Source organism: Pseudopodoces humilis, chromosome 2 (assembly GCF_049639895.1).
Source record: "Pseudopodoces humilis isolate 2021_Gansu_Grassland_sample_001 chromosome 2, ASM4963989v1, whole genome shotgun sequence".
In the NCBI taxonomy this organism is placed as follows: domain Eukaryota; kingdom Metazoa; phylum Chordata; class Aves; order Passeriformes; family Paridae; genus Pseudopodoces; species Pseudopodoces humilis.
In genome coordinates this window covers 41951337-41977025 of record NC_142201.1, presented here as the reverse complement: position 1 = coordinate 41977025, position 25689 = coordinate 41951337, and the positions used below count along the sequence as shown (strand labels likewise).

Sequence of the window (25689 nt, the reverse complement as noted above, 5' to 3'; positions counted from 1 at the left end):
TATGTGTTGAAAATGTTTAGGGCAAATAGGATCTGTCCTAGAATTACTACAAGTACTGTCTCTGATAGCTAGGTGTAAGATATTTTTTACAAACTTTCTGTTTGTAAGCTAATTAGCTAAAAAGCTAATTTTTCGATCTCTACTTTTAAAACACTACATAAGACTAAAAAATAGCCAGCACATCTGTCTAAGTTTCAAGAGGTTTTTACTGTTTCAGTGATTCTTTTATTTGTTCATCTTTGCTAATTAAAATACTCACAACTGAACACTCTTACTCATTTGTTGCTGTATATGTTTATCTTTTACTAGTATTCAGGTAATTGTTCATTTCTCAATTAACATTACCCAAAATTTTGAAATGCCCAGCCGTGATGAAGATGCTAGCAATAGCAGGTGTAAGCCAGTAATTATCAGCAGTCATAAAGCAAGCAAGCTGAGAAGGAGTTATTAAAAATCATATCCCATGTCTGAAATAAAATGTAGTGGGCACACTGTGCTATTTTACTGTTCTTAAACACAGTGAGACTATATAAATACAGGTGCTTGCTTGAAACTTGTAAGTGCCAACAACCCAAGTTCTGAAGTAATTTTGAATTCAATTAACGTGAGAAGCTGAACAAAACAAATCCCTTAACAAGACCAGTACATGAAGGCTTACTTTTAAAAACTAGAGGATACAAAAAAGAAAATCCATTTCATGAAGGAGAGAGCATTCTACAAAAGTTGCAGCTTGGTTACTGTATCAATAGCAGTTAGAGGAGATGAAAACAGTAAATAAAGATATAAATAATATATACATATTAATATATAATAAATAAATTATATATATGATAAATAAATACAGTAAATAAATATTTTAAAAGTTATTTGGTTTCTTGAGCATTATATTCTCATCATCTGGATCTTCCCAAAGAACGTGGTGGAAGCAAACCCTTATTTTAAAACTAGTTCCCTAGCATTTCACTGCTTAATTCAAGCAGACAGATGAAAACCAGCATTGCATCATTTACACCAAATTGGTTTCAAATGCAGAAAATTAGGTGGATTGAGAGAAACTTCTCCACTGTTACCAGATGAGGAATTTGTTTTCTATTTACTGTCATGGAGATTTCTCTAATGCAGTAAGATCTCATTTGAGATGAAATATCACAAATGAAGATGAGAATCCTAGTGCCACAAAGTGATTAACAAAATGAGCTTTATCAGGCAGTGTCAGTACAGCTGCAGCACAGCAGCTATGGCCCCACTGAACATTCTACAGCTGTGTGACTACCTGGCACACACCAGCATTTCAGGGGTAAGGCAGTGTATGCCAGGGTAAGCCTTTCACAGCCAGAATAGTTGTCTCAGTTTCATGACCTTGCAACTTGACAACTTACTGCACAGATTCCTGATAGAGGCAATTGACCAAAGCACTGAAAAGCACAAGAATCACACTGAATCAAGGATGGAAGAGACCTTTAAGATCATCTAGTCTCACTATCAAACTAGCAGCATTATCATCATAAACCATATCCCCCAGTGACACATCCAGACTCCTCTCAAACACTTCCAGCGTTGATGACTCCACCACCTCCCTGAGCAACTTACTCCCAAGACTAACCACTCTTTCAGTGATTTTTTTCATATCTGATCTGAATCTCTCTTGGCACATCTTAAGGCCATTTCCTCTTGCTCTTTCACATGGCAGAAGAAACTCTCACTACAGCTTCCTATCAGGTAGTTGTAGAGAGCAATGAGGTTCCCTCCAAGTCTCCTCGAGACTAAACAATCTGTTTCCCCAGCAGCTCCTTATAGGATTTGTTTTCTAAACCCTTCATAAGCCTTGCTGCCCTTTCCAGGACATGTTCCAGCACCTCAATGTCCTTTTTAATGTGACCGCCCAAAACTGAGCATAGGATTTGATGTGAGGCCTCACCAGTGCAGAGTACAGAGGGACAGTCAGTGCTTGGACACCTGGGCACAAGCTGGCTGATGTTCAGCTGTGCATCAACCAGCATCCCTCAGCTCCTTTCTGCTGATCACCTCTCAAGCCACTCTTCCTTGAGCCTATGGTGCTGCATGAGGTTGCTGTGAACCAAGTGCAGGACTCAGGAGTTGGCCTGACCGAACCTTATGGCATTGTCCTCAGCCCACTGTTTGAATCTTTCCATATCTCTCTGTGGAGCCTTCCTACCCTCCAGCAGATCAACACCTCCACCTGATTTGGTGTCATCTGTGAACTGACTGAGGCTGTACTTCAGCTGCTTCTCCCAACCATCGATAAAGACGTTCAACAGGAACATCTTAAGGCCATTATACTGAATCCTGAATACTGAATCCTGGGGAACACCACTGGTGACCAGAAGAAGGCAGTGACAGGTGGTGATGGTAGCAATTGAAAGAGATACATCAGGATGGGTTGACCAGCTAAAATTGCTAAAGTATAGAATATCACCATGTCTCTTGGGAGAGGCTTGACTTCAAGTACACTTAGGAATGTTCTGGACAATAGCTTTTCTGTCATAGTACAACTTTCATTTAATTGCCCACTTGAAAGATGGTCAAAGTGCCAAAAAATAGCTCGAAAAGGAAAATCATAATCTGTTGTTGACTGTAAAAATGATGTATTAGTTGTCATCACAAAATAATACAGATTATTTTGTGCTGGAGGGACATACATGTACAGATATTCCTGAAGTGCCACATCCAAGCTGGCTGAATCATACAAGAATTGGTGTATTTATTACTTCTAATAGTTTTTCCAACTGCATGTACCAAGAATTTTGTGATAGCAAATAAAGCATGATTTTCTCTTTTATCAGAGATCTTGAGAGAATCAAAAGTAAACCCCACCAATTGTATTCATAACTACAATAAAGAGTAATAGGTAATTTACATGAATATTCATATATTGAGCTCAGAAAATGGGCACCTTGTTATTCATCACTTTAAAACATGTTTATAAACTACAAATATATTGGTTCTTGGGTTTTTTTCCTAATGCTGATGAAAATGAATAGTACTTGGGGACCAAGTCTGCCTATTAAAGTGATGTGATACATTACCATGTTTGTACAGAAATGAGCACAGATGGTGGGTCTATTATTTCTCTAGCAAGAAATTAGTCATTTTTTTTCCCCAGGATTCAAATCTGAGCAACACTTGCTTAAGTCAGACTACCTCTGTGGGGATCCTTAAAATATTTTTCCCATTACTTGTACATTAGGAGTTAGAGAAACAGAAAGTGATTAATGCCATATTAAAACTTTAAAATGAATGAAGTCTCTCAAACCAAGAATCTAAGATTTTCATATTTTCCCCACCCCCAAATAAAGGGAAACAAATTTTGCATATAAATGTGAGTCTACAGGGATGAAGCTTTGTGTACCATGCTGATTCCCAATAGCCTGTTTAGCTTTGACAGATCATTTCATTTACATTAGAGTATTTGAAGATGTTAGATTTATAGACATTTTTTAATTAATCACAATTATGTGGAGTATGAAACAACTTATAAGTAATTTATAAATTTTTGTAAGCAAAAGATACCATTTCAAGCAAAGTGTAGATTAAACAAAAATATGTTGACTTTCATTACTTACTTTTATTAGAAGAATCAATAAAACAATATTTCATAAGGTTTTGTCAATGCCTTATTATGCACCTGAAGAAAGAAAAAAGGTTTTCAATCTGCCTTATGACTTGCCAGAGCATATAATTACAACAAACTCAAAATTAAATGAGAATTTTTAATGTCAATTGGTCAAAGCTGGACCATCTTGCAGTGAAAGCAAATTTAATATGGGTTAGGATTTCCAATAACAATAAAAATGCAAATGTATGTATTAATTTACTTCAATACATTGATTGTACTCACATTTGGGCATTCATTACATACTGTCTCTGCCACTTTCTTCCTCACACTCTTCCCTTGCTCCAGCACAGAGTCCATCCCATGGGAGTCAGTTGTCCATGAACTTTTCTAATGTGGGTCTTTCTTACAGGCTGCAGTTCTTCACAAACTTCTCCAGCATGGGTCTTTTCCACAGGGTGGAGTACATCGGGAGCAGGCTGCTCCAGTGTGGGTCCTTCCAAGTGTCACCTGCCAGCAAACCTGCTCCAGCATAGACTTCTCCCTCCATGGGTCTGCAGGGCTGTTTCTCTCATATTATCAATTCATCTCGTCCACCTCCTCTTGCTCAGCAGTTTTTTCTCCATTTTAAATCACAGGAGTACTGTCACCATCACTGTTGGGCTTGGGCTTGGCCAGCAGTGGGTCTGTCTTGGAGCTGGCTGGCATTGGCTCTGCTGGACATGGGGAAAACTTCTGGCATCTTGTCCCAGAAGCCACTCCTGCAGCCTTCCCTGGGCTTTGCTTTTGCCAAGCAAACCAAATACATTTTAGGCAAAATATTCGTCCAAATCAAATTCCATTTAAATTAATCTTAATTTTTGAAATTCAGCTCTTCATTTTCCATATGTGATGGTTGCTCCTCATATGTTCCTGGGGGAGAATTCACATCCAGAACCTGAAGGATCAATTTCAAGACTGAAGTCTTGGAATACAAAATTAAAAACTCTCAAAGGAGTAAAAACTTTGCAAAGCTTGAATAATAACACATCACTTCAAAAGTATGAGGATTTTTTTGAGAGAAATATCAACTCCTTTAAGAGTCAAGGTGGGAGTGTGGTAAATATCTTGTAAATTTGATTACCAGAAAACTTCGGAAAGTGTAGTGATTATACCAATACTGGGTCCATAGAGTGAGTTGGTGTGTAAGGATTGGTATTTTCTCTATTGACATAAACTTGTATGTTAATTGGGATCTTCAACTGTGCAAGACTTCTGATTTCATTGTAGAAGTAGCTGAAAAAGAAATTATAGTCTTGAATGAGTCATTGCCAAATAATTCCCAGGTGTGTTAAACTAATAAAATTGTAGTCTAGGGAAGTTCCAGCTTCTGCATGATTTATTTCTTCCTGCATTGTTAGAGAAATGAGTATCATTGAATTAAAAAAAAACAAACAGAAAGGGTATTCTTTTTCATAGCTATGCAGTTCACAGGCAAATGTGCAATAGTTGGGTTTGCAGCATTTGAAAAAAAGGTGTTAATTGAAGAATTCTGAGTGACAGAAAGTGAGAACACGGATTTTGCATGCTGTGAAGCAGAACAGGACCACTGGATAGAAAGGATAGACATAACCTTCAAGATTTTTTATAGTGTTATGGAGTGAAGAGGAATTTTGGTGTTGCATTGAACTAGTGTGTTATTTTTTCTGGTCACTGCTGTATTGTTCAGCTGGAATTATTTATTTATTTATTTACATATTTTGTTTTATACAAATGACTGCCAAAGAATTTTTTTGAAGGTTTTTATATTTAATTTTAATTTTTTTCACACTTAGAATTACCAGAAGATTTGTTGACCCAGCCCAAATTGCTGCATTAACAATGGCTCAAGACTAGCAGGCAGACTGTGGGTTTTGTCCACACCCTTATACAAAGTTTTTCCCCATCACTTCAAGCTGGAAAATGGCTCCATTGCTACAAGACAGCACAGAAAGTTGTCTGCTGTAAACCAAAATAACACCTTTTCAATTATATGAGCCATTCATTTATTCAGTATGTACACTTCCTCAGGAATATCCTAAATCTCATTTAGGGTGATATTTAAGTAAAGATCAAGGACAAAATATCGTTGTTATGTGGCAACCTTGTTTTATTGAACTGCATTCATTGTTTAGCATATATACAAGCTTTTCTGTAGAGTTAAGAGGACCTGTAATGATTTTGATGAAAGAAATTCTGCAAAATTTGAATATGCTGTGTTGTCTGCGCTTACATGTGGATGCAGCAGGCAGGAATTAGACATTTCTGATAATGTTATTTCATTTCTTTTTCATGCAGCAAAACATCTGGCAAAGTACTTTTGAGACAGAGACATATAGAGTTATCCTATTATAGAGTATGCTGAAAAAATATAGCATATGGAGAGTATTTGCATAATGTACAATATCTGTAATGAGAAGGTAGATACTCAGTTTTTCTTGCATAACTTGAGTATTACATATAGTATGGTAAGTTGAATGAAGAATTGCTTCTTAATAAGCTACAGAATCCTGCTCAGTGGTTAGTTTATTTACTGTATTTTGAATTTTGTTGTATTATAAAAAATGTTCTACTTACTCAAGGAGTTACTTTTAAAATCAGCTTGTATCTTTTTTTTCCTTTTTCTTTTTATATATCTATATGTCTAGTACATTTTGGCCTATTCTTGCTTATATAATTTATGTAATGCTAAATAATTTATGCACAATGTGGCTGTTACCTTTCAATAAATATTCTGTCTGCGCATGCACTCATACAAACACTAGAAAACTTCAGGTTTATTTCTGAACTTACAGCGTGTATGGGATCTGGAGTTTGTTTTAAAAACCTGAAATGTCACACATTTAGGCAATCATCATGCCATTGTATTTAGCAAAATCAAAATGGAGCACAGTCTTTTTGCACACACACAAAAGGACATGCACAGGGCTGAATTTTTCATGCTACAAAATGCAGATAACTTTGCTTATTAAAGTTTGCAGTAAACTTAAAGTGCTAATAAATAACAGAACTTTGCGGAATGTAGTAATTATATTTTGTTGTGTTCCTTTTTTTGTGAAAAATATGTGCACAAAATTAATGCATCTCATTAAAGAGGTATGCTGGTGCCATGAGAGATAATACAAATTAGAAGATGACTCTCTGAGAGTAGAGTAAGTTACTAAACCATTTTTATGTGTGTTTCTGTATTAAACTAGCTATACGCACCGTGTGGTTGGCACTGGAATCAAAGCTCAGTCTGCAAATCCAGAAGTAAAAGTGAAGGGAACAGATCCTGTAATAAGTCAAATTATTGACAAGCTGAAACATGTTATTCAGGTAAGATGCTTCTTCCTGTGGATACAGTATAGTTCTTACTACCACTCTAGTAATGAAAGTATTAATTTACTGCACCATGAAGGTTAATTCAAGTTTCTGCTGAGTGCACATCTACAGCAAAACACTAGTTGCTCTCTGTCTCACTTCAGTTATTAAAAATGATTTAGTTAAAAGGCTTGCATATGGCAGATAAGTGTAGGAAGTGAGGCTCTGGCAGCTGGGCCATCTGTACCTGCAAGTACCGCAGCTCGGCATTGCAGTAAGCATGCAGAAGCACAAACAATATGATTTAGGGACATTAACTGGGTGCATATGTTTAAATAACAATAAAACTTAATTTCCCTCTTCCCTCTTTACTAAATCTGGGTTCTTTCTTATATTGCTGTGAGGCTTTTTGTTTAGATGCCAGACAGAAAAACTAGGAAGTTTGAATGAAAATCACGTGCCTATTGTTTGTTACCTGATGTACATGTCTGTGAATTAGTAAATTTAAGGCTTACAAGGAAGTCAATTGCAATATGGTTCTGTACAATCATAATACTGTAATAAATTTACAGGATTACAGGTATCTCTAGTTACATGCCCATTTATATGAACAGATAGCCAGAACTAGAGGACAAAAACATAATGCCTGTGGAAGACAACAGTTATTTTGCTCTGTATTCAGCTCTGTATTTCAGTTTAAAAATACAAGTTTTCACTCTGATCTGAAGGCTCGGTGACCAGAAAGGTTCTACAGGTGTTTCTTGTCAGTGACCCATTTAATCCAGTATCCTCTCTGCACTGGTAAAAAGAGAAGCTACTTAGGAAGACCACGAAGATCCTCCCTTTTATTGTCTTCCCTTCTCTACCCCATTCCCCAAACAAGAAAATTAGAGATATTGTCTTCTCCTTGCCTAGTGCATTTAGATCCATCTAAGGACTTGCTTTAATTCTTTTTTCACATCTTCTTGACAGCTTTTAAATACAATTTCCCTTATGGTTTCTGGAGTTGAAATATTACTGATAGCTTCACAGTAAACCCTTTTGGTTCTTATATCTCTAATTGTGAACAATAACTCTTCTCTGACAACAAAACAAAGACTGATGAAATAGAAAAAAGAAAAACAAAACCAGAAAAATTTCTTTTCCATCAGTAGTGTTGTTTTCTCGAAGAAGTGCCATTAGTTTTGAAGTTCAAAGGCAATCATTATTCTTTCCTTCCTAAAAGAAATATCTTTTTTATCCCTCCAGCCTCAGCATCATGCTTTTGTCTCTTCTTTATTAAAACAGCATCTACAATGGTGGGAAAATCAATGCAATTTTCCTTACAAGAGATGCCATGATTTAATTAATAACTACAAAATACTTTACAAAGATAAACTTTGCAAATATTACTTGATAAGTTCCAAAGTCTTTCATTTATCAAGAATGCTTTCCTCCCTTTATATTAAAACTGTCTGTATAGTTTATTGTGTTGGTTTCCTCTAGAGACTTGAAGTTGTGTTGTTTTCTCCTTGAGTGAGTACCTAAAAGAGTGGAATAGAATATTTCCATTATAAAGTATTTCATTTTGAGAGCTTGCTTGCCCTTGTCCCTAAAGACTTGAGTGGATCTTGGGGAAAAGGACATATAATTTACATACTGAAATGCTTACTAACCTCCAAGTATATTTTCTTAATGTGGGATAGTTTCTTTCCTTGTAGCTCTGAGTATGAAAATAGGGTCAAGGGATAAAGAGAGCATAAAAATCCTTAGAGACCTGACATATAACTTTTTTTTCCCCAGGAAAAAAAAAAAAAGGGTTGTAGAAGCTGGAAAAAAAGCTTCTTCACCATTTACTGCTTGGAGATGGAAGATGAGGAGTGTAAATTAGAAATTCAAATACAAAAGATCACCTTTTTGTCCTGTGTGGTATGAAAAATGATGAATCACATATTAAGCTTACAATGGGCAGAAAATAAGGGGAGCTTAATGGATTGTGGTGATGCCTCAGAGACAGAGTCATACTTAAACCTAACACACTATACAAGCTGTATTACTGAACTTCAAAATTTTAAGTGGCTAACTTAGTAGGAACAAAACATATTGGTCAAGTTTTACAAAACTAATTCCTGAAATTTACAAAACTATATACTTTAATTCATCTTCAGAGTGAAAATAGCAAAAGGGCAGAGATTTTTGAGATCCCTTTCTGCTCATATTTAATGTTAATTTAGGAAAACAGATCAATACCATTCTATCATGCGTACAGAAGAGGACAGATTTCTTAGCATCTCCTCTATTTTTTCCTGTTGGATATACAAAGGCATAAAAGTCCCAAGCAAAGAATTAGCTTTAAAATATGTAAACATACAGTGTTTAAACTCTGTTTTCTAGGTGCTTTCCTCTTAAAAATTTAAACACTTGAAATCAATCCCTGGTTGCATAAGTGACAGTACCTCCTTTCATCAGGCAGTGGTTTCTGGGCAGTTCTGCTTTGTGAGAGAGGCACAGTAATACTCCTTTTTCTGTAAATAGTGGATTTACAAAAAAATCAATAGAACTTTTTGATTCTGTTAGACCCCAATGGCTGTAATCTGTGCCCTGGACTCTGCAGGTTCGTATTCACAACAGAAAAGTGCAGTTAGAGGAACTTAAATGAGATCTGCTGAACCAGTCATTGCTGAATATGGCTTGAAAAAGTCACCTTCTTCTGTACAACTCCTTACTTGTATAGACTGGTATATTGGAGAGTTTTAAATTATGAACTCTTCTTCATTCATTTATCTTCAGGCAGGAAAATTATGGGTTCAGTGCATATCATTTTATGTACTGCAGCCTGCAGCTATCACTCTAATAGGTAATCAAGATAAGCAAAGTCAGTTTCATATGGCATTAATAGTAATGGGAATTATTCTCCTTTCTTCCCCAATCATTTAAACCCATGATTAATTCATCATTCCTGCAAGTTCAAATACTAAGGTTATGAAGTAAGTGTGATATTTTGGAGTTGTGATTACAGGTAATGGGACCTTGGTCTTTTCAGTGTGTTTCTTCTTTCAGAAGAGAATCTCAAAAAGATACTGCTTCTGAAAGTAATAGACATTACTTGGAGCTTGTATTTACAGGTTAAATAAAGTCTTACTCATTTCAGGAAATCTTGCCATAGCAGAAGATACTCCTATGTCTGCTGTCTAAATTAGGCAGACCAAATCTCACTCTGGAGATCTCCAGAGGCACCTACCATTAGTGACTATACTGGAAATTTAAATGCTTCTATCAAGATAAATTATTTCCGATTTCTAGGTGCAGTAAAAGGCATGTCTGAACTTATTTGGAAAAGATACCATTTTGCACTGCTATACCACTAGAGTGCTGGCTGATATGCATAAAATAATATTTACCTTCTCCACAAAGGGCTGCAGACTGTCCCTAATGGAATTGATGCTTATGTTCCTTAAAGGTGTAAATGCCAGTACTTCATATGACATTAAATGCTGGTGACAGTCTAATTTTTCCTTCATAACTTGTCATTACTATTGCATGGTGAGCACTGTTTCACCATGCTGCCATTTTCCCATTTACCTATCTCAAAAAGGTTGCAAAAATAGTGAGATGAGACTTTGTTTTGACACTGATTTGGCATGCTAACAGCTAAATTTTCCATCTGCATTTTTTAAAGCTTTTATCCATGTACCACAGCACAGTCGAGTTAATATGTGTTTTTGTAAGAGCTGTTCAAGTATGGATTGGAAATGGGGATGGAATATATTACCTGAATCCTCAGCTGCTCATACAGAGACCCATGTTTTGAAATCATTCATGCACAAGGTGTGGCACTTGCAGTTGTGCCTACTTACTGTAGTGTTACGATAACCACCTAAAGCCTCTCTGCCTCTTACAGTAGTGCCAACAGCTGTATATATGTCACAAATTAAACATTTTGATGACTTCTTCAATGACTGAAATGCAGTTTGTTGTCATGGAATGAGAGAATTCTCAAGAGTACAGCATTAGGCAGGTGCAGTTTGACACACTCTTCAGTAACATGCTCTTGGAGACTCCCTTTCTAAATTTTTCTTTCTCTTCTTAAATGCTTTTGATATGGTTGATATGGTGTAACCTGCAGTTTATACCTTTCAATAATGGGTAAGTGGGAAGCAAAATTTCAGTGCACTTTATGCAGCAGCCATTTAATATTCACTGGTATTAGAATTGCTTTCAGCCGCGTTTGCTCCTAAACTGACTATTTATTTTTTGTTGCTCTAGGAAAGCCTTCCTCACAAGTTTATTTTGTATTTCATATTACAAATGCATATCTAAATGTTAATTTTGCCTTAGGTTTTGTTTTTACTGTTTGTTTGTTTGTTTGTTTTTACACTTGGTTTCATCCAAAGTTAGAACAAACCTACAGGTAAAGAACAGCTCAGTGTGTTGATTGCGTTAATTTTTTTTTTCCCAGTGATTTGTAGGTACTGCTCCTTTTTTTTAAATTTATTTCTGGAAGTAATACAATGCTCCTGTCCTTTTGAAAGCAAACCCTTGGACAAATTCTGCTTTTGGCAAGGCATGACAGTAGAGTACTAGTGATACAGGGATATCAGGATATTCCTACTTGACAGGGAAGTCTATTTCATATTGTTGTGTGAGCTGTTTCAGTCTTTTATCCCCTCTATGGAGAGCTGCCTCTGACTGCTGGCTGGTGCCAACAGTATGGTAAGTGCTTGATTATTACCACTGCATGTAAAATATTGGCTGAATTCCTGTAAAAATATTAAGCAGTTAGAAATGAGGTGGGAAATTATTTTCTGAGTTTCATACTCCTCCCTTTAAAATATACTTCAACTTCCAGCCTCAAAAGTACACAAAAGAGTGCAGGATTGCTGATGCTTTGTATCTATTGAGAGTGAACAGTTTTTCTTCACAGTTCTCTGATGATAGTGAAGGTATAAACCCTTCTTGTCGCTCACAAAGGTAGTCTTTCTGTATTAGTAAGTCAAACACTAAAAGTTATATGAACATTCTGAGATGACTGTATGTCTTGGAAAATTAAGGTTAAACTCAAACCTAAATATTTGTAGGTTTACAGGTAGAAGGCAGGAAAAAACAAAAGCGATTAGGAGGGTATGCAGTTTAGCTGATGCATCTACCGCTGTGGGATTCTTAGGAGGTAAATTGAGAAAAACAGTCACCAGCCACATAGTCCTTCTGATCAGTAATTTACTTAAAATGCCAGCAGCAGTTTCCCTATCTTACTTTGTTTTTCACTAACTAGATTACCAGAATTATTAAGGGCTAATCAAAGTCCTGTTCATTTAAAAAAAATATTTTTGTGAAGTATCTTCTTTTAAATAGGATTTATGCCTAAATGGCAAGAGTATACATTGCACACAGCTTTCTGAAATTGTTTGTTGTACAAATTTGTATAAAACTCTTAATAATGGGCTAATTTAAACAAATCCTTAACATTTGATTTTTTGTTATTTTTCTCCTTGCATTTCTTATAAAGCTTTGCACAGTGCACAGTGAGAAAACCTTTTTCTTGATGCAGCAGGGAGATACTGTCAATTCTTATCCATTTTGTGAAGAGAACAGTGGCAGAGAAAATAAATCAGCCTTTTCTTGCTACTTAGGTGGACAGTGACACTAACTGAAGTATTCATTATGGTGCAGATCCTATCTACAAAAGTCTATTTTGCACCTAAATTGTTTGCTGTTATAGCTGGTAAAAATTGCTTGTGTTAGGTTTTTTAACCAAACAGGACCATTGTTTTACCTTCTCATTTTTAAGTACAATATTAAGGGGACTTTTGAGATTTTGGGAGAGCCTGGGGTAGCTCCACCTGCTCTTCATAGAGACCACCACACCCCATACATTGTTATAATACATACTTCTGAATCAATATTCTTATTTCATTGATAATAGAGGAATATTCTCCAACTGACATGCTTGGAACAATGTGTTTGGTAAAAAGGGAAGAGAAATGTAGAGCAGTATCAAATAAGGCTTTAGAATATTTAAGTTAAGCAGGATATCAACTCTAGTCAGAAGTGAAAATCAAATAGGGGCTCTAACTTATGAAATCTGACACACATCACAGAGCCTTCCCATCGTTACCTTAATTGACAGCCTCTTAAGAGCAGATGTTCAGCAACTACAGAAATAATATCATATCAGGATGGAAAGTATCAACAAAAGTTTGAGAAGACACTGTTCCTGTTAGTACTAATTAATGACAGATATGATCTGTCAACATCTCAGTAACATTAAGAGAATACTTTGTATTCAAGCAAATACATTAAAAAGGAAGAAGAAGAGTGGGACAGTAACTGGACTTAACAGTAGGTACCAGTAAGATGTAAGTGCCATTTATGTGGTGTTGTAGTGGTCTTCTCATTACCATGGAAATTCCTGCTGACATATCAAGGGAATTAGCAGGATGCCTGTGCTGTGTGTCCATTTGTGTTTGGTGCTGGCTGAGCACTGTGTCCCACCTTGATTTACTGCCTGTGGATTGTGTACAGGAGCAGAGACTATTCAAATTTAGCAGCAGTTCCAAAAATGTTGATGGGAATGCTTTACCTTTTGTCAGTCCAAGTGTCACAGCTGAGGAGAATGCTACTGGGGGGTTGAGGATTGGACTTGAAGACCTTTAAAGGTCCCTCCCAAGCTGAACTATTCTATGATTCCATTGACTCCATGACTATGCTGTGTGAACTCCTACGCTGTTAACTCCAGGTAATAAACATGGGAAGAGCTGTCATCAATACTATGGACATGAAAAGATGTCATCAACAATTATAAAACAGAAAGCACAAAGAAAAGAGGTTCCTTTATCTTCAGTGATAATAAGACCATTTCTTAGAATATGTACAAAGTATGTCACTATGCAAAACTGTGATATCTGAAACAAAACACGTACCACAGAAGCACAAAACAAATTTAAAAAAAAAAAAAAAAGCAGAAGCATTTAAATGGTTAACTGTTAAGGGAAAAAAAATGCTGGTCACAGACTTTCTGGCCTGAAAAGTAATGCATCCTTTTTGAGCATGTTGAATGTTTCCTATTTGAGACAAGCTATTTCCTTTTGGTCTCAGTCCTGGGAAATCCTCGGAGGCAGTGACCTGTGGAGAGCAATACAGAGCAAGTCATTTGCTGCAAGCATCATCATAATTTGTTCTCCTTGCCAGTTTGTAAAATAAGCAATGTGTTCTGTAGGCACAAGAAATACCAGTCTGGAAAGCAATCTGTTGCTCTGAAATCTTATAAACAGAAATCTGATGTTATCTATGAGGGCTGTGTGTTGCCTAAGGAACTCATCTGCTTGCTGGAAGTTTAGGAAATTGTGGAAAGCAGCAGCATAGTATGGAGCATTCAACTGCTTTTGAACCCCGTGGGTCTGAAATTCATGTGGATAACACAAACAGTATTTGAAACTGTACCGTATAGTTTAAGGTCACAAATTTTGCTCAGCACAACCCTGGTTTTGTCTTGAGAGAGTCAGTCAGCAAGCAGTTGAAGAATCAGTAGCAAAGGTGAAATATTTAATTTGCATGAAGTCTCAGCAAAGCTCTTCAGGACTGTGGAAGTGTCAGAAACAAGCTGTGCATGTGCTGTGCATTTTTTTTTAAAGCAGTTTTTGTTTCAAGAGAGAATACAGAAAAATACAAATATATCCTGGCAGACTATGATTATGTGCTAAGTTTGTGGGTAGGTTTCTTATCTTTTCTCCAGTACAGAAACATTACACTGCTCTGTATTTAACTGATAGATTTAAAATACAGAAACCAAAAGAAACATGATAAATATGCTGATTCTATATTCCTTCTAAAACAAGCATGTAATAAAAAATACATTCACAGAAGAAAACTTGTCAAGATAGAAAAAAGAATAACTTTGATAGTAACCCAATTGAATAGACATTTATATATTTCTTTACAAAACAGATTAGCTATTACTTTGGAAAAATATTTTTCAAATTTCGTCTTTAAAAAAACAAACCAATCTTAATATACTTTATTAAACAGATTGTGAAGTCTAAGTTAAGTTCTTTAATGTGTTCATTTCTTTAAATGACTTTTCAAAACCTTACATCTTAAAAGTAAATATTATTTGTTTGTTTGCTTAAAACCAGCATACTTACCAGTTCCTTAATGCTGTGTTTTGGCCTTTTTAACACTTGTCTGTGTCTGATAAGCTCCATCTTTAAGAGCAGACAGAAGAAAGCTTTGAAAATCAAAACATTCTTCTTCCAAGCACCCACCCTAACTTGTTTGCTAAGCTCCATCCTTGTTGCTCATACTTTGTAGAGAAAATGGAGACACCTCTTTCTCCTTCCTACTCTGGAACCAGTGGTAATAGTAGCAAATGCTGTTCTGGTAGTGGGACACTGGTGGGACACCTCTGCTTCCTCTTTTCCCTGCACGTTTCTTTTTTCTCTCAGTGAGTCATTCAGCTTGATCTATGGACTTCCTCACTGCAATGATAGAACTAGTCCTATCAGGTAGTACTAAACAACTGTAAGATAAAAAACCCCAAGCAACTGTATCTTTAAAGAGAATCCTAAACCAATCCTGGATCTGTAAATTCCTAAATAAAATATACAGACCCCATTTTTTCATGTATGATAATGTACTGATTAGAAACTTCTCTTCTTGTAACTTGCTTGTCACTTCAGTTGAGCAAAATAATTAAAAGTAATCACTATCCTCGTCTAGTTTACTTGACATGTGATTACTGTATAAATCTCATAGGTACACTGGCCAATAGTCCAGGCTGTGCAAATGATAAAAAGAAATTTTGTGATAGAAGTACTGTAAGCTAACTTCAGATGAAAGTGTTTTCCTTTATTTTCTGCCTGTTAATGGGATGTATATTTGCAGTGAATACAGAATTGTCCTATTCTTCTTCTATAATCCTCTAAGTATTCTGCCAGGTCCAGTTTCCCCTTGTCATCTTCTTATTTCTGCTTCCTGACCCTCCCCAGTTCTTCTTCCTCTTTCAAATAATCACATGGTTTTAATCTCATTCCATAAAATACTTCCCTGTCATATTTGATATCTCTTTTAACAGATATCTGACCTTCTGTCTCTGTTGGTATGCAGGTCTGGAAAAATGACAACCTAGCTCAAAAGCAAGAATGTTGTTTCCCAGTCAGTCAGGACTATAACTGAAAAAATTAATTTTAAATGTCTGAATTAAGGTCTTACTGTTAGCTACTAACTAGTAATGCAGGAAAGTAGGAGAGAAGTGTATCATAGCCTCTGTGAAAACTTTTGTCTTGATTGTGATGAAAGATAGGGAGGCATTTTAAAGTGTGAATAATGAATGACTATGATAAAAACACAGTGATAAGATTGAAAGAGGCTGCAAAACCCCAATTCTGTTACCTTGAACTGTAATTTCCTTCTTAATGCAGCTGCCTTGCCCTAACTCTACCTTACAACAGAACTGTTTACTCAGGTCTATGCTTCCTTATTGATGCACACAGATCTGGGCAAACAAAAAACTGTAGCATAATATGTCAGTAAATTTACCAACATTTTTAGTGAGAATATGCAAACTTCTCTGCCAGACCTGTACCACAGTAAGGCTACTGTTTATAAAACTATCCATCATTAATTTCTTTATTTCTTCATCTTCTGATTTAACACCCTTGTCATACAGAAAAATGTAACAATCTGCTTTCCAAGTAGGTCTCATACAGATTTTGAAGAATCAGGTAGCATCATAACCATGGAGCATGGCATTCAATAGTTGCTTGGAAATTCTTCGGGAAGAGTTTTTATTTATTGTAATAATTTAATCCATTTCATCTGTTTTTTTTCCACTTTCTGTTTGACTGTTGTTCTCTTCTATCATTTCATTCATTAGAAGTCCTCCTCTAAAGCTCTGTACCTCCATGCCACAGTACAGCATTACATACCTAGTACATATTTTGTCACAGCTGTCAGATTTTCCCCATTCTCCTGTTTAAGAACTCTTTTACAACCTATTTGAAACCTTGTTTGAAGAGCCAGACGTCTGATTCCTTTACAGTCCAGCTGCAATTAGTTCCTTCTGTAACAGCTCTCTTAATTTCTAGTGTCTACTGTTCTTAATTAATCAGATTCTTTTTTTTTCCTTGCACTTTTTCTTCAATTTTAGATTAATATTGTTCTTCTACTTCTGGTTTCGTAGCCATATAGGATTCTGAAAGTATGTCATTAAATGCTACTGTGGAGGGCTTGGTCTTTAATTTTTTTTTCCTAGCAGCTTAAATGTTGTCTCCAGAGCTTTTCTGATTGATTTTGTATGAACCTACATGTACCCTTAATACCTTTTCTTATCCAAAAAATTATTACGTATCTTATCTGCATAACTCACAAGATTCACCATAGCCAGGTAAGGTACTGTGATTTCTTTAGTTACTACATGTAACAGGAGTGCATTTGTTATTGCTTTTATTGCTTATACTGGCATTCTACGCAGATCCTTCAAGAAACCACTTGTTTGATTTTCTTCCAGCCCTTTTAAGGAAGTCTTGTATGAGGAATGTGCTAAGATCAGAGTGTAAAGTTAGGATTTAGCTGTTGAAGTGTGGACATACCCATTTAGGTGCTTCTTAGAACATAATCATAATCTGTAATAATCAAGGAACGGACTTGTCTCCTTATGCAATCTCAGACCCCTGGGTTGGTCAGATTTGAGTGTATTTTTCTGCTGGATAACCGTAGTTAAACACTGCAGGTGTTGTAAAGAGACACTTGTATTTTTGGTGTAAGTAAAATTAAATCTCATAAAACAGTGAGCTTGATATATTGTGGGGGCTTATATGTGAACAGGTCAATTCATAAAACATCAGTTTTAAGAAAATTGTTTTCATGCACATGAGTAAAAAGATGTGTATCTTCCTATCTAGGAGGAAATCTCTTCAGTTAGAAACTTCTGTGTGACAGAAGTTTTATCAAGAAATAATGGTGAATGAAAACATAGCAAGTAATAAAATAGTTTGGGGGAATTCTGAGGAAGCATTTATTTGAAAGTTCTAAAAGAGAAAAAGCATTGGTTTAAAATGAAACTTCTAACTGAAAAAATCTTTTAATGCCATATGCTTTTCATTCCTGCTTATGCTTCCTATTTAATTCAATTTCTAATATTTCCTAAAACTTTTTTTTCCAACAGGAAGGAAAAAAACCCTAGAAATAAATTACAGAAACAAAAAATAAGAGAAAATGTTAATAATTGAAATATAGGAACAAATAAGAAGCTATGAATATTTAAACTCTGTTTTATTTTTTATTTGATATTTGTGTAATAGTCTCTTTTTTTTTCCCCTCAGACATTCTTTTGATTTTTGATTCCATATTCAGTTTAAAATTGAAATTTTTTAATTTAAAAAAAATTATATAATATGGAGAACTATATGTTCATTAGATTATTTCAAGGAAATTTTGCTTAAGACATTTCCTATTATAGATCAACGGGGAATGTGCACCCCAAGATTGTACTCTTTTCTTCTGTACTTCTATATTTTACAGGAATGGGTGGCTTAGATAAAGACTTAATTTTATAAAATTCTTTTATTTTTGATGCTGCTCAACTTCTTTTCCCCTTCTTGTTCTCTCTCTTTTGTTTGCCAATACATTTAAAATAATAATGTTTCAAGCACTTCAATGATTATTTTTGAGTCTTGCCTTTATTGCTTTCTAAGTTGTATGACAGTTCATTATTCAGGCTGTGAAATATGCAAGTTCCTTCAGGATAGGAAAACAGTATATTGGTATTGTTTGTATTTTTAGAAAAATGCAGAGTAACATGAATATCTATTACTACCTTGATAGTGAAAGCAAAATTGTAGCCTGGGTTCAAACCTTGAGTCATTTAAATCTTAAATCCTCTAAATTGGTTGTTTTCTCTGCAGGAAAAGGGAAAAGACACCTCCAGAGTCACTTCAGGCTTGAGATTGTGTGACTCATATTCTAGAATGTCTCATTTTTTCTATTTTGGCATTCTAGAATAACCACACTCCAAACTGAGGTACCTTTCTCAGATACATTTGGCCAAAGATACAGAATTTGTTTCATTGTGGGCTACTCTGAATTCTGTTTGCATTTCTTCATGTGGACCAAAGGCAGCTGTCTTTCAAGAATAGATTGACTGCCACACAAAAATCCTGTATGTTTCTAAAACCTATTAGAAGTTCCCCAGATGTGAAAACTTTATTAAAACCCCCTGATAAGCTAATTTCTTGGGAGTAATTTGAGTGATCATAATTAAGTCAGGATATATTTTCATGACACAAAATTTTAGCAGAAATGCCAATCTTCAGGATTTCCATCTGACAAACATCTCAGTGCTCTTTTCCTTATTTTTTTCAGAGTTTTCTATAGGTGGTTTGGGGTGATTTGGAGGATTGCTTTCACCCAGCTTTGACCTGTTTGCAGTATAAAATTAGGGATATGAGAGCAATTCTGCTAAGGTAATGATTTTGAGTACAAGATGTATCTGAATTGTAGAAACTCAAGTTTAAGTATCAAAAAAAACAGAGGAAAAATAATATAACAAAGTGAGGATCCAAGTCAAAATTGATAAGCAAAAGTATAGAGTCCTAGTGAAAATAAGAAACTCCATGGAAAGGCATTAGAAAGTGCAGGGATTACATTGAATTTCCAGATGTCATGCTGATTTAAACTCATGAACAAGAGTAAAATAAATAGTAACAAAAATCTTCAGCAAGAAAAGCTAAAAGCCTCTTTGAGAGAACTGAGCTTCTGTTCATCTGTTTAACTAACAAAGGTGAAAATTATTATGGAATCTAAAAGGTGGTGAATGAGAATGAGGTTTTGGAAATAAAATGTAGATGATCATGTTCAAGTAAAAAATTTGAAGTCTCAGTTCATGCTTCTATATACCAAAAGATGGACCACACAAGCATGAATCAATTTAGGAGAAAATGAGGAGGAAAGGAGAAAGCAGAAAATGTGCTAAGAGACAACATGTGTTTACAGAGAGCCTGTGACAGAGCAATATAATATCTTGTCAATATACCATTCAAACATCATGTAGTAGAATCTTTGCTTGAAGAAGTATTGTAGAAAAATCTCTGTGTGTCAGTAAAATGGTTGCTAAAATGTTATATGAATTAAGTTTGACCTAGTTGGAAGTATAAGGATTCTAGATTTTGTGGTTATGAAATTAAGTTAAAAAGAAAAAAATATAGGAAGTAAAAAAGTGTAACCACATATGTTTAAAGAGCAGTTATTAGGCTGCAGAAAGATTACTAGGATAGTTCCTCAGAGGTTGGCATTGCAGCCAGTACTAAATGATCTTGGCTTAAAAATGCAGTGTTTTACAAATTTGGAAATGACAAGATTTGGCAATCTGAAGAAAAGTCAGATAATATAGAAATGATTGAGGACCACAACAATAGAACAAAATACAAAAATGTGAAGTGAAAGCTTTTCCTAAACAGGCTTCCTGTTAAAATCAATAAATTCTATGAGGTTGACACACATCAGCTGGAGGCAAATTAGGACACCCAAGTCTGGTAACTGATAAATGAATTTGAGCCACCTACATATCCCAGAAATTTGGATTCATAGAAGTTTTATTACTTTTTTCACAGCTGTGAGTCCAGAAACATATTCTTATCACACATCATCTTCTTCTCAATTATTTTCTATACAGTGTTTAAATATGGTGACATAAGCACTCAGGGAAGGGTGGAATGTACCTGGGTTTTATTGTTTTGGTGTATAAAAAGCTATTGCAAGTTCTTCTTGAATTACAAACTAAATAAAAATGAAATTTGATATTTATTCTACAAATTCTAGATGCTAGTTCTGTAGAGTTTTATTTTTAAACCTTCTTCTATAAAAGCTCGAATAATGGTATTAACATAGTAGTATATTTCAGTGTGATGGATGAATCTTTGGATAAATGTATTAACTGTTTATTTCATTAATCCAGTTGCACTATGGTATGATATTCCACATATTCTGATTTCTTTTCAAATTCTATATTAAATTTTAGTGCTTCATATTATCACAAGGAAAAGATGGTAGTGAGAATTTATATTTTCATTTCCTTGTGCTTGAAAATAAGAGATTAAAAATCTATTACCTGCTTTTTCAGTATTAGCAATGAAAAAAAATTTTGGATATTTTTTTAAAAAATGAGGACTGTATTATTTTGATGAACTTTTAATGGGCCAAGTAGATAATGGCTGTGACTTAGATTACTATAAGTAATTACTGAAATTACTATAGTAGTATCTTCCACTTTCTGAATGCTTCTGAGATGCACTAATCATCAGTGCATCAACTGATGAAGTGATTTTATTTCAGAGTTTATTTCCTTGACAGGATCAATAATCCTACTATTAGTAAACTCAGTAGAACTAAAAGGCTCTGAGTATTCCCAAACTCCACATACTTCACTAAAATATATTAAATTTTTTATTAACATTGAATAATCTGCTGGCTCTTTAATAGTTGTAGATTAATTTAAACTATTTTCTGCTCTATTAATATTTCTACATCTAATTTCACAATTACATAATTTAAAAAGGTAGAAGCAAAACATAAGGAACTTCTCTCTACATTGAACTTTCCATAGGAAATAATTGCAATCAAAAATAATTTATGGAAGTGTTTTGAGAACATTTCCTTGCTTTTGCTATCCTGATGGCCATGAACATTTTAGACTGTAGAAGGGGTGAAATTTGAGCCATGTTTTTTGTAAAACTCTTTAAGCAACGTGAGCCTTTGCAAAACAAAAAGAAAAAAAATTGATCTTGGTTTTATGCCATGTTCAAGTAAGCCAATATATTAAAAATCCTCTTTTTTTTTTTTTATTGTAGAAATAAAGTTACTCTCTCTCAGAAAAATGAAAAAAACCCTCTTGAAGTCTTAAGATACTTTCCAACACTTAATTGTTTGGTTAAGCAGTTTTGAGATAAGAAAAGGTAGAAACAGCCTTTGAAAAAGATGTTTAAATATTTATCACTTGTGTCTTTTTCATTCATATCAGACTTGATCAAAGGTCTTCCTCTCCCCTATTTTAGAAAGTTTAATAATAAGGAAAAGGGTTGACTATGGTATTTACTTCCATTATTGGCATATGACATATGTCATTCAGGTATTGTTTTATTTTTCTATGTATTATGATTTATGTAAATCTGGATTTATTTTTTTTTAAAGAAAGCTTGTATAATGCTACTAATTAATTTACCTTTACAGAAAAATATTTCAATGACAATTCTGAAATAATAGTTTTGACTTATGAGTTACTCAACTTTTGGAAATTAATTCAATTATTATTATGAATACTATAATGAAAAATTTTAGTAGCATTCTTTGTTTTGATTTAGTGTCATTTTTTCCTTAGGCATTGATTTACACTATGTAAGTAGTATAAATCTAAGTATCTGCATTTATAAGTGTTAATTATTCTTGCCAAAAAGATTTTTTAGTATTTGTATTTTTATGGTCTTTTTTCAAACTGCTGATGAAATTTTTGTTTAAAAAATGTTGAAACTTCATTCAGAAATCCCTTTGCCACTGACAGTTACCAAGATAGTGGTTTGGAAAATTAACATAACATTAACATAAAATGGCTGGTTTTGCAGTCTACTTTTAAAAATACCTCTGAATCTAAAATTAAAAAAAAAAAAAAAGAGAAAATAAAAACTTTTTCTTCTTTAATTTTTTAATTTGCTTTTGCTAAGTGTTGATCAACTTGCACATACTGTTATCTCTGTTAGAATGGGAATTTTTCAGATGGATCTGTATAATCACACCTCCTTTATCCTATTTTTTCTTAAGAAAAATGCTTTTTATTTCACTTTAATAAAGTCATTATTATAAAATAAAATTAATATAATTATTTGTTTTATCAATAAAATTTTGATTATGAATCTATTATTTGTGAAAAGGACAGTATGTCCTGTTTATCAAAATTAATTGTCTAGTGAACAAATTCAGCATTTCTCTTTAATTTCTATTTCAATGGGAGTTTGATTTAATGTGTATTCAGTAAGACAACATAATGCATGTGTTAGGAAGAAACAATAAAGGACAGTTTTCTTAAGAAGATCTGGAAGATGGGAAATTATGCATTCCTAATTGTTTGTGAAATTTGTTTATTGTCTGTTAAGGTTTTCTTTCTTCTGCCATAAATTTTAATTTAAGCTTGATTCTTTAAGTGCTATAAATTAGCTTAAATGTATATGGCGTTTACTGCAAAATGCTTTACACTAACACATCTTTCTCCTTCTCTTGGTTTGTTTGTTATTCTGAGGTACTCTTAAGAATATTAAATCTTGTACTGTGAATTCTGTCTTTATGCAGTTTGAATTTCTGTTGGGGATTTCTGTATGGATGGTATTAAAATCTGGAAAACAATTACTCCATTAACATAAAGTAAATGATGACAATGTCGATTAGAAAAAAGATAAGCCTTTATTTTTCTCCCCTGCTACATATTTAAGGTGGGCATATAGATGCTAGTGAGACTGTATTAGATCGGTCTCAAGAAGAGTTATGAGAAATGAAAACTACAACCCAACAGCTAAAAATGGGCTCTTACATACCACAGCCATCCTGTGAATAGTGCTGCAACTGCACAGCAATATACACAATCCAAGAAAAACTCAGCTTGATAGTGCTGGAGCCTGGAGATACATTATCACAGAATCACGGTCTGGCTGAGGAGGGTGGATTGTACGACCCAACCTCTCTGCTCAAGCAGGGCACCCAGAGTGAATTGCCCAGGACCATGTCCTAACTATTTTGGAATACTTCTAAGATGGAGACTCCACAGCCACACTTCAGGCTGTTCCTCCCAGGAACAAAGTGCTTCCTGATGTTGAGAGGGAACTTCGTCTGTTTCAAAGTGTGCCCATGGGCTGCCCCTGGGCACCATCGAGAATAGCCTGGCTCTCTATTCTTTATCCCTTGAGCCTTCTTTAGGCTAAACAGCCTCAGCTCTAATAGCCTCTTCTTACACAAAATACAGTCCAGTCACTCCATTGCCTTAGTGACCCTTCACTGGATTCTCTCACCTTCCCTGACCTGCTGGCGACACTTGTAAAGTAGCTCAGAGGACCACTGGTGGTCTTTGCCATAGAGGCACACCACTGGCTCATGTTCAGCTTGCTGTCCACCAGTTCCCTCAGGTCCTTTTCTGCCAAGCTGCTTTCCAGCTGTGTGGTCCCCAGCCTGTACTTGTGCCTGGAGTTATTCCTCTCCAGGTTCAGGAATTTTTTGTGTTTTTTTATGACTGTAACTATGATACGCACTTGGGAGCAGTGTGTTGCTGTGAATTCATGGCTTCATACAGGCATGTGTTGGCAACATGTTTAATTGAACTCTATTGTTGGAAATGTATCTGTGCACTTGGACAATAAATAACATGTACTTGAAGACAAAATGTAACTCATTCAAAATGTATATAAAAATACTTGGGAAATAGTAAATATAGATACTGTGCCTTCAAAGAGAAAGGTATTTAGATCAATCTTCAATCTTTTAAACTCCAAAACTCTTCATAAAAATTGCAATTCTAACTCTCCAGTCCATTGCCCTCCTGTCTCTCCCAAGTTGAAGAAAACAAAAATATCCAATTTCCAGTGCACTAGTAATAGAAAATATTGAGAAGTGTCCTCCAGAGGTGTTTAGTATAACAGTTGTCTCTGCAATATGCTATCTGACACGAAGAGGCAAAAAAAATGCATTAGTAAGTGTTTATAGCACAGTTCTGTCCTAGAAATATCCAAATGAAATTAAATTGCTATCTTAAAAAATCCTTTAGTACAGTGACCACAGAGAGCAGTCTGTTGCTGTATTAGCAAGAAAAAAATAGAGTAAAATGAACAGTAGAAAATAAGTAAGAAAGTGAAGCTATTATCAAAAGAAAGTGTTCAGCCTGAAAAATCATTAATTCAATACTTCATGCTCTCAAATTTTCATAAAATGTACATCTATTTCAGCAAAAGAAGAGAATTCAATTCCTGTCATGCCATTTTTCTATTATTTTTAGCACTGTTTTTTATGGTTTTTTGATATTTCTGAAGGCACTCAAAATGTATGTCTCATTTTACATAAGCTGTTAATGGGAAGCCAAGCGGTGGTGAATACTGAGGAGGTACCCAAACTAACCAAGCTATCAGCATCAGTAGCAGCTTGCAGAGTAGTCTGAAAGGATAAGGTCATGATGTTCCCTAAAAAAAGTAAAGCCTACTGTCTATGGAGTACTGCACAGCATAAAGTCATGGGAAACAGAGGTGAGAGAATACTGAGAGGTGGGAAAAGGAATGTCTGTCCAAACAGCATTTGCCAGCTAGTCAGCCTTACTCTTCAATTTAAAGTTTGGAAGATCCTTTAGACTTTGAAAGACTTTTTCCTCAGCTGATGCCTCCCAATAGTTTGCCAAAACAGCAGAGATCTGCTCTCTGCAAGAGCTTTGTTAGACCCTTAATTAATTCCTCTGACTTACCTGCCTGCACTCTATAACTTTTGCATTTCCACCCATAATGCAGTCTATACATGTTTTTTTTCCAACTGGTTTAGCTGACTGGAACAAGTCAGTGTATAAAATACACTGGCAGTGCAGAATAAAGCAAACTATAGTCTTCATAGAGTTCTTGGGGTTTTTTTGGGAAAGAAGTTACAATAATTTTATTTTTGGTAATACCTTGTATTCCAGTGCATTTAGAAAAAAAGAATGCTCTACCATTTGTCATAGTGTTTTGTAACAGTAGTGTCTTTAGTGCTACCTTGTAAAACCCAGATATAGTGAAGCTTTTTAAAAGTCAACTCTTTAAATATCTCTTCTT

General features: G+C 34.9%; 1 protein-coding gene across 1 annotated transcript in view; it reads left to right on the top strand.

The window, feature by feature from the left end:
- Positions 1–25689, top strand: part of GPC5 (glypican 5) — a 610423-nt gene that overhangs the window by 210211 nt on the left and 374523 nt on the right. Inside the window, exon 7 of the mRNA XM_088051284.1 lies at positions 6790–6910. Within this exon, the coding sequence (XP_087907410.1) occupies positions 6790–6910 (121 nt within the window). The remainder of the gene's footprint in view (positions 1–6789; positions 6911–25689) is intronic.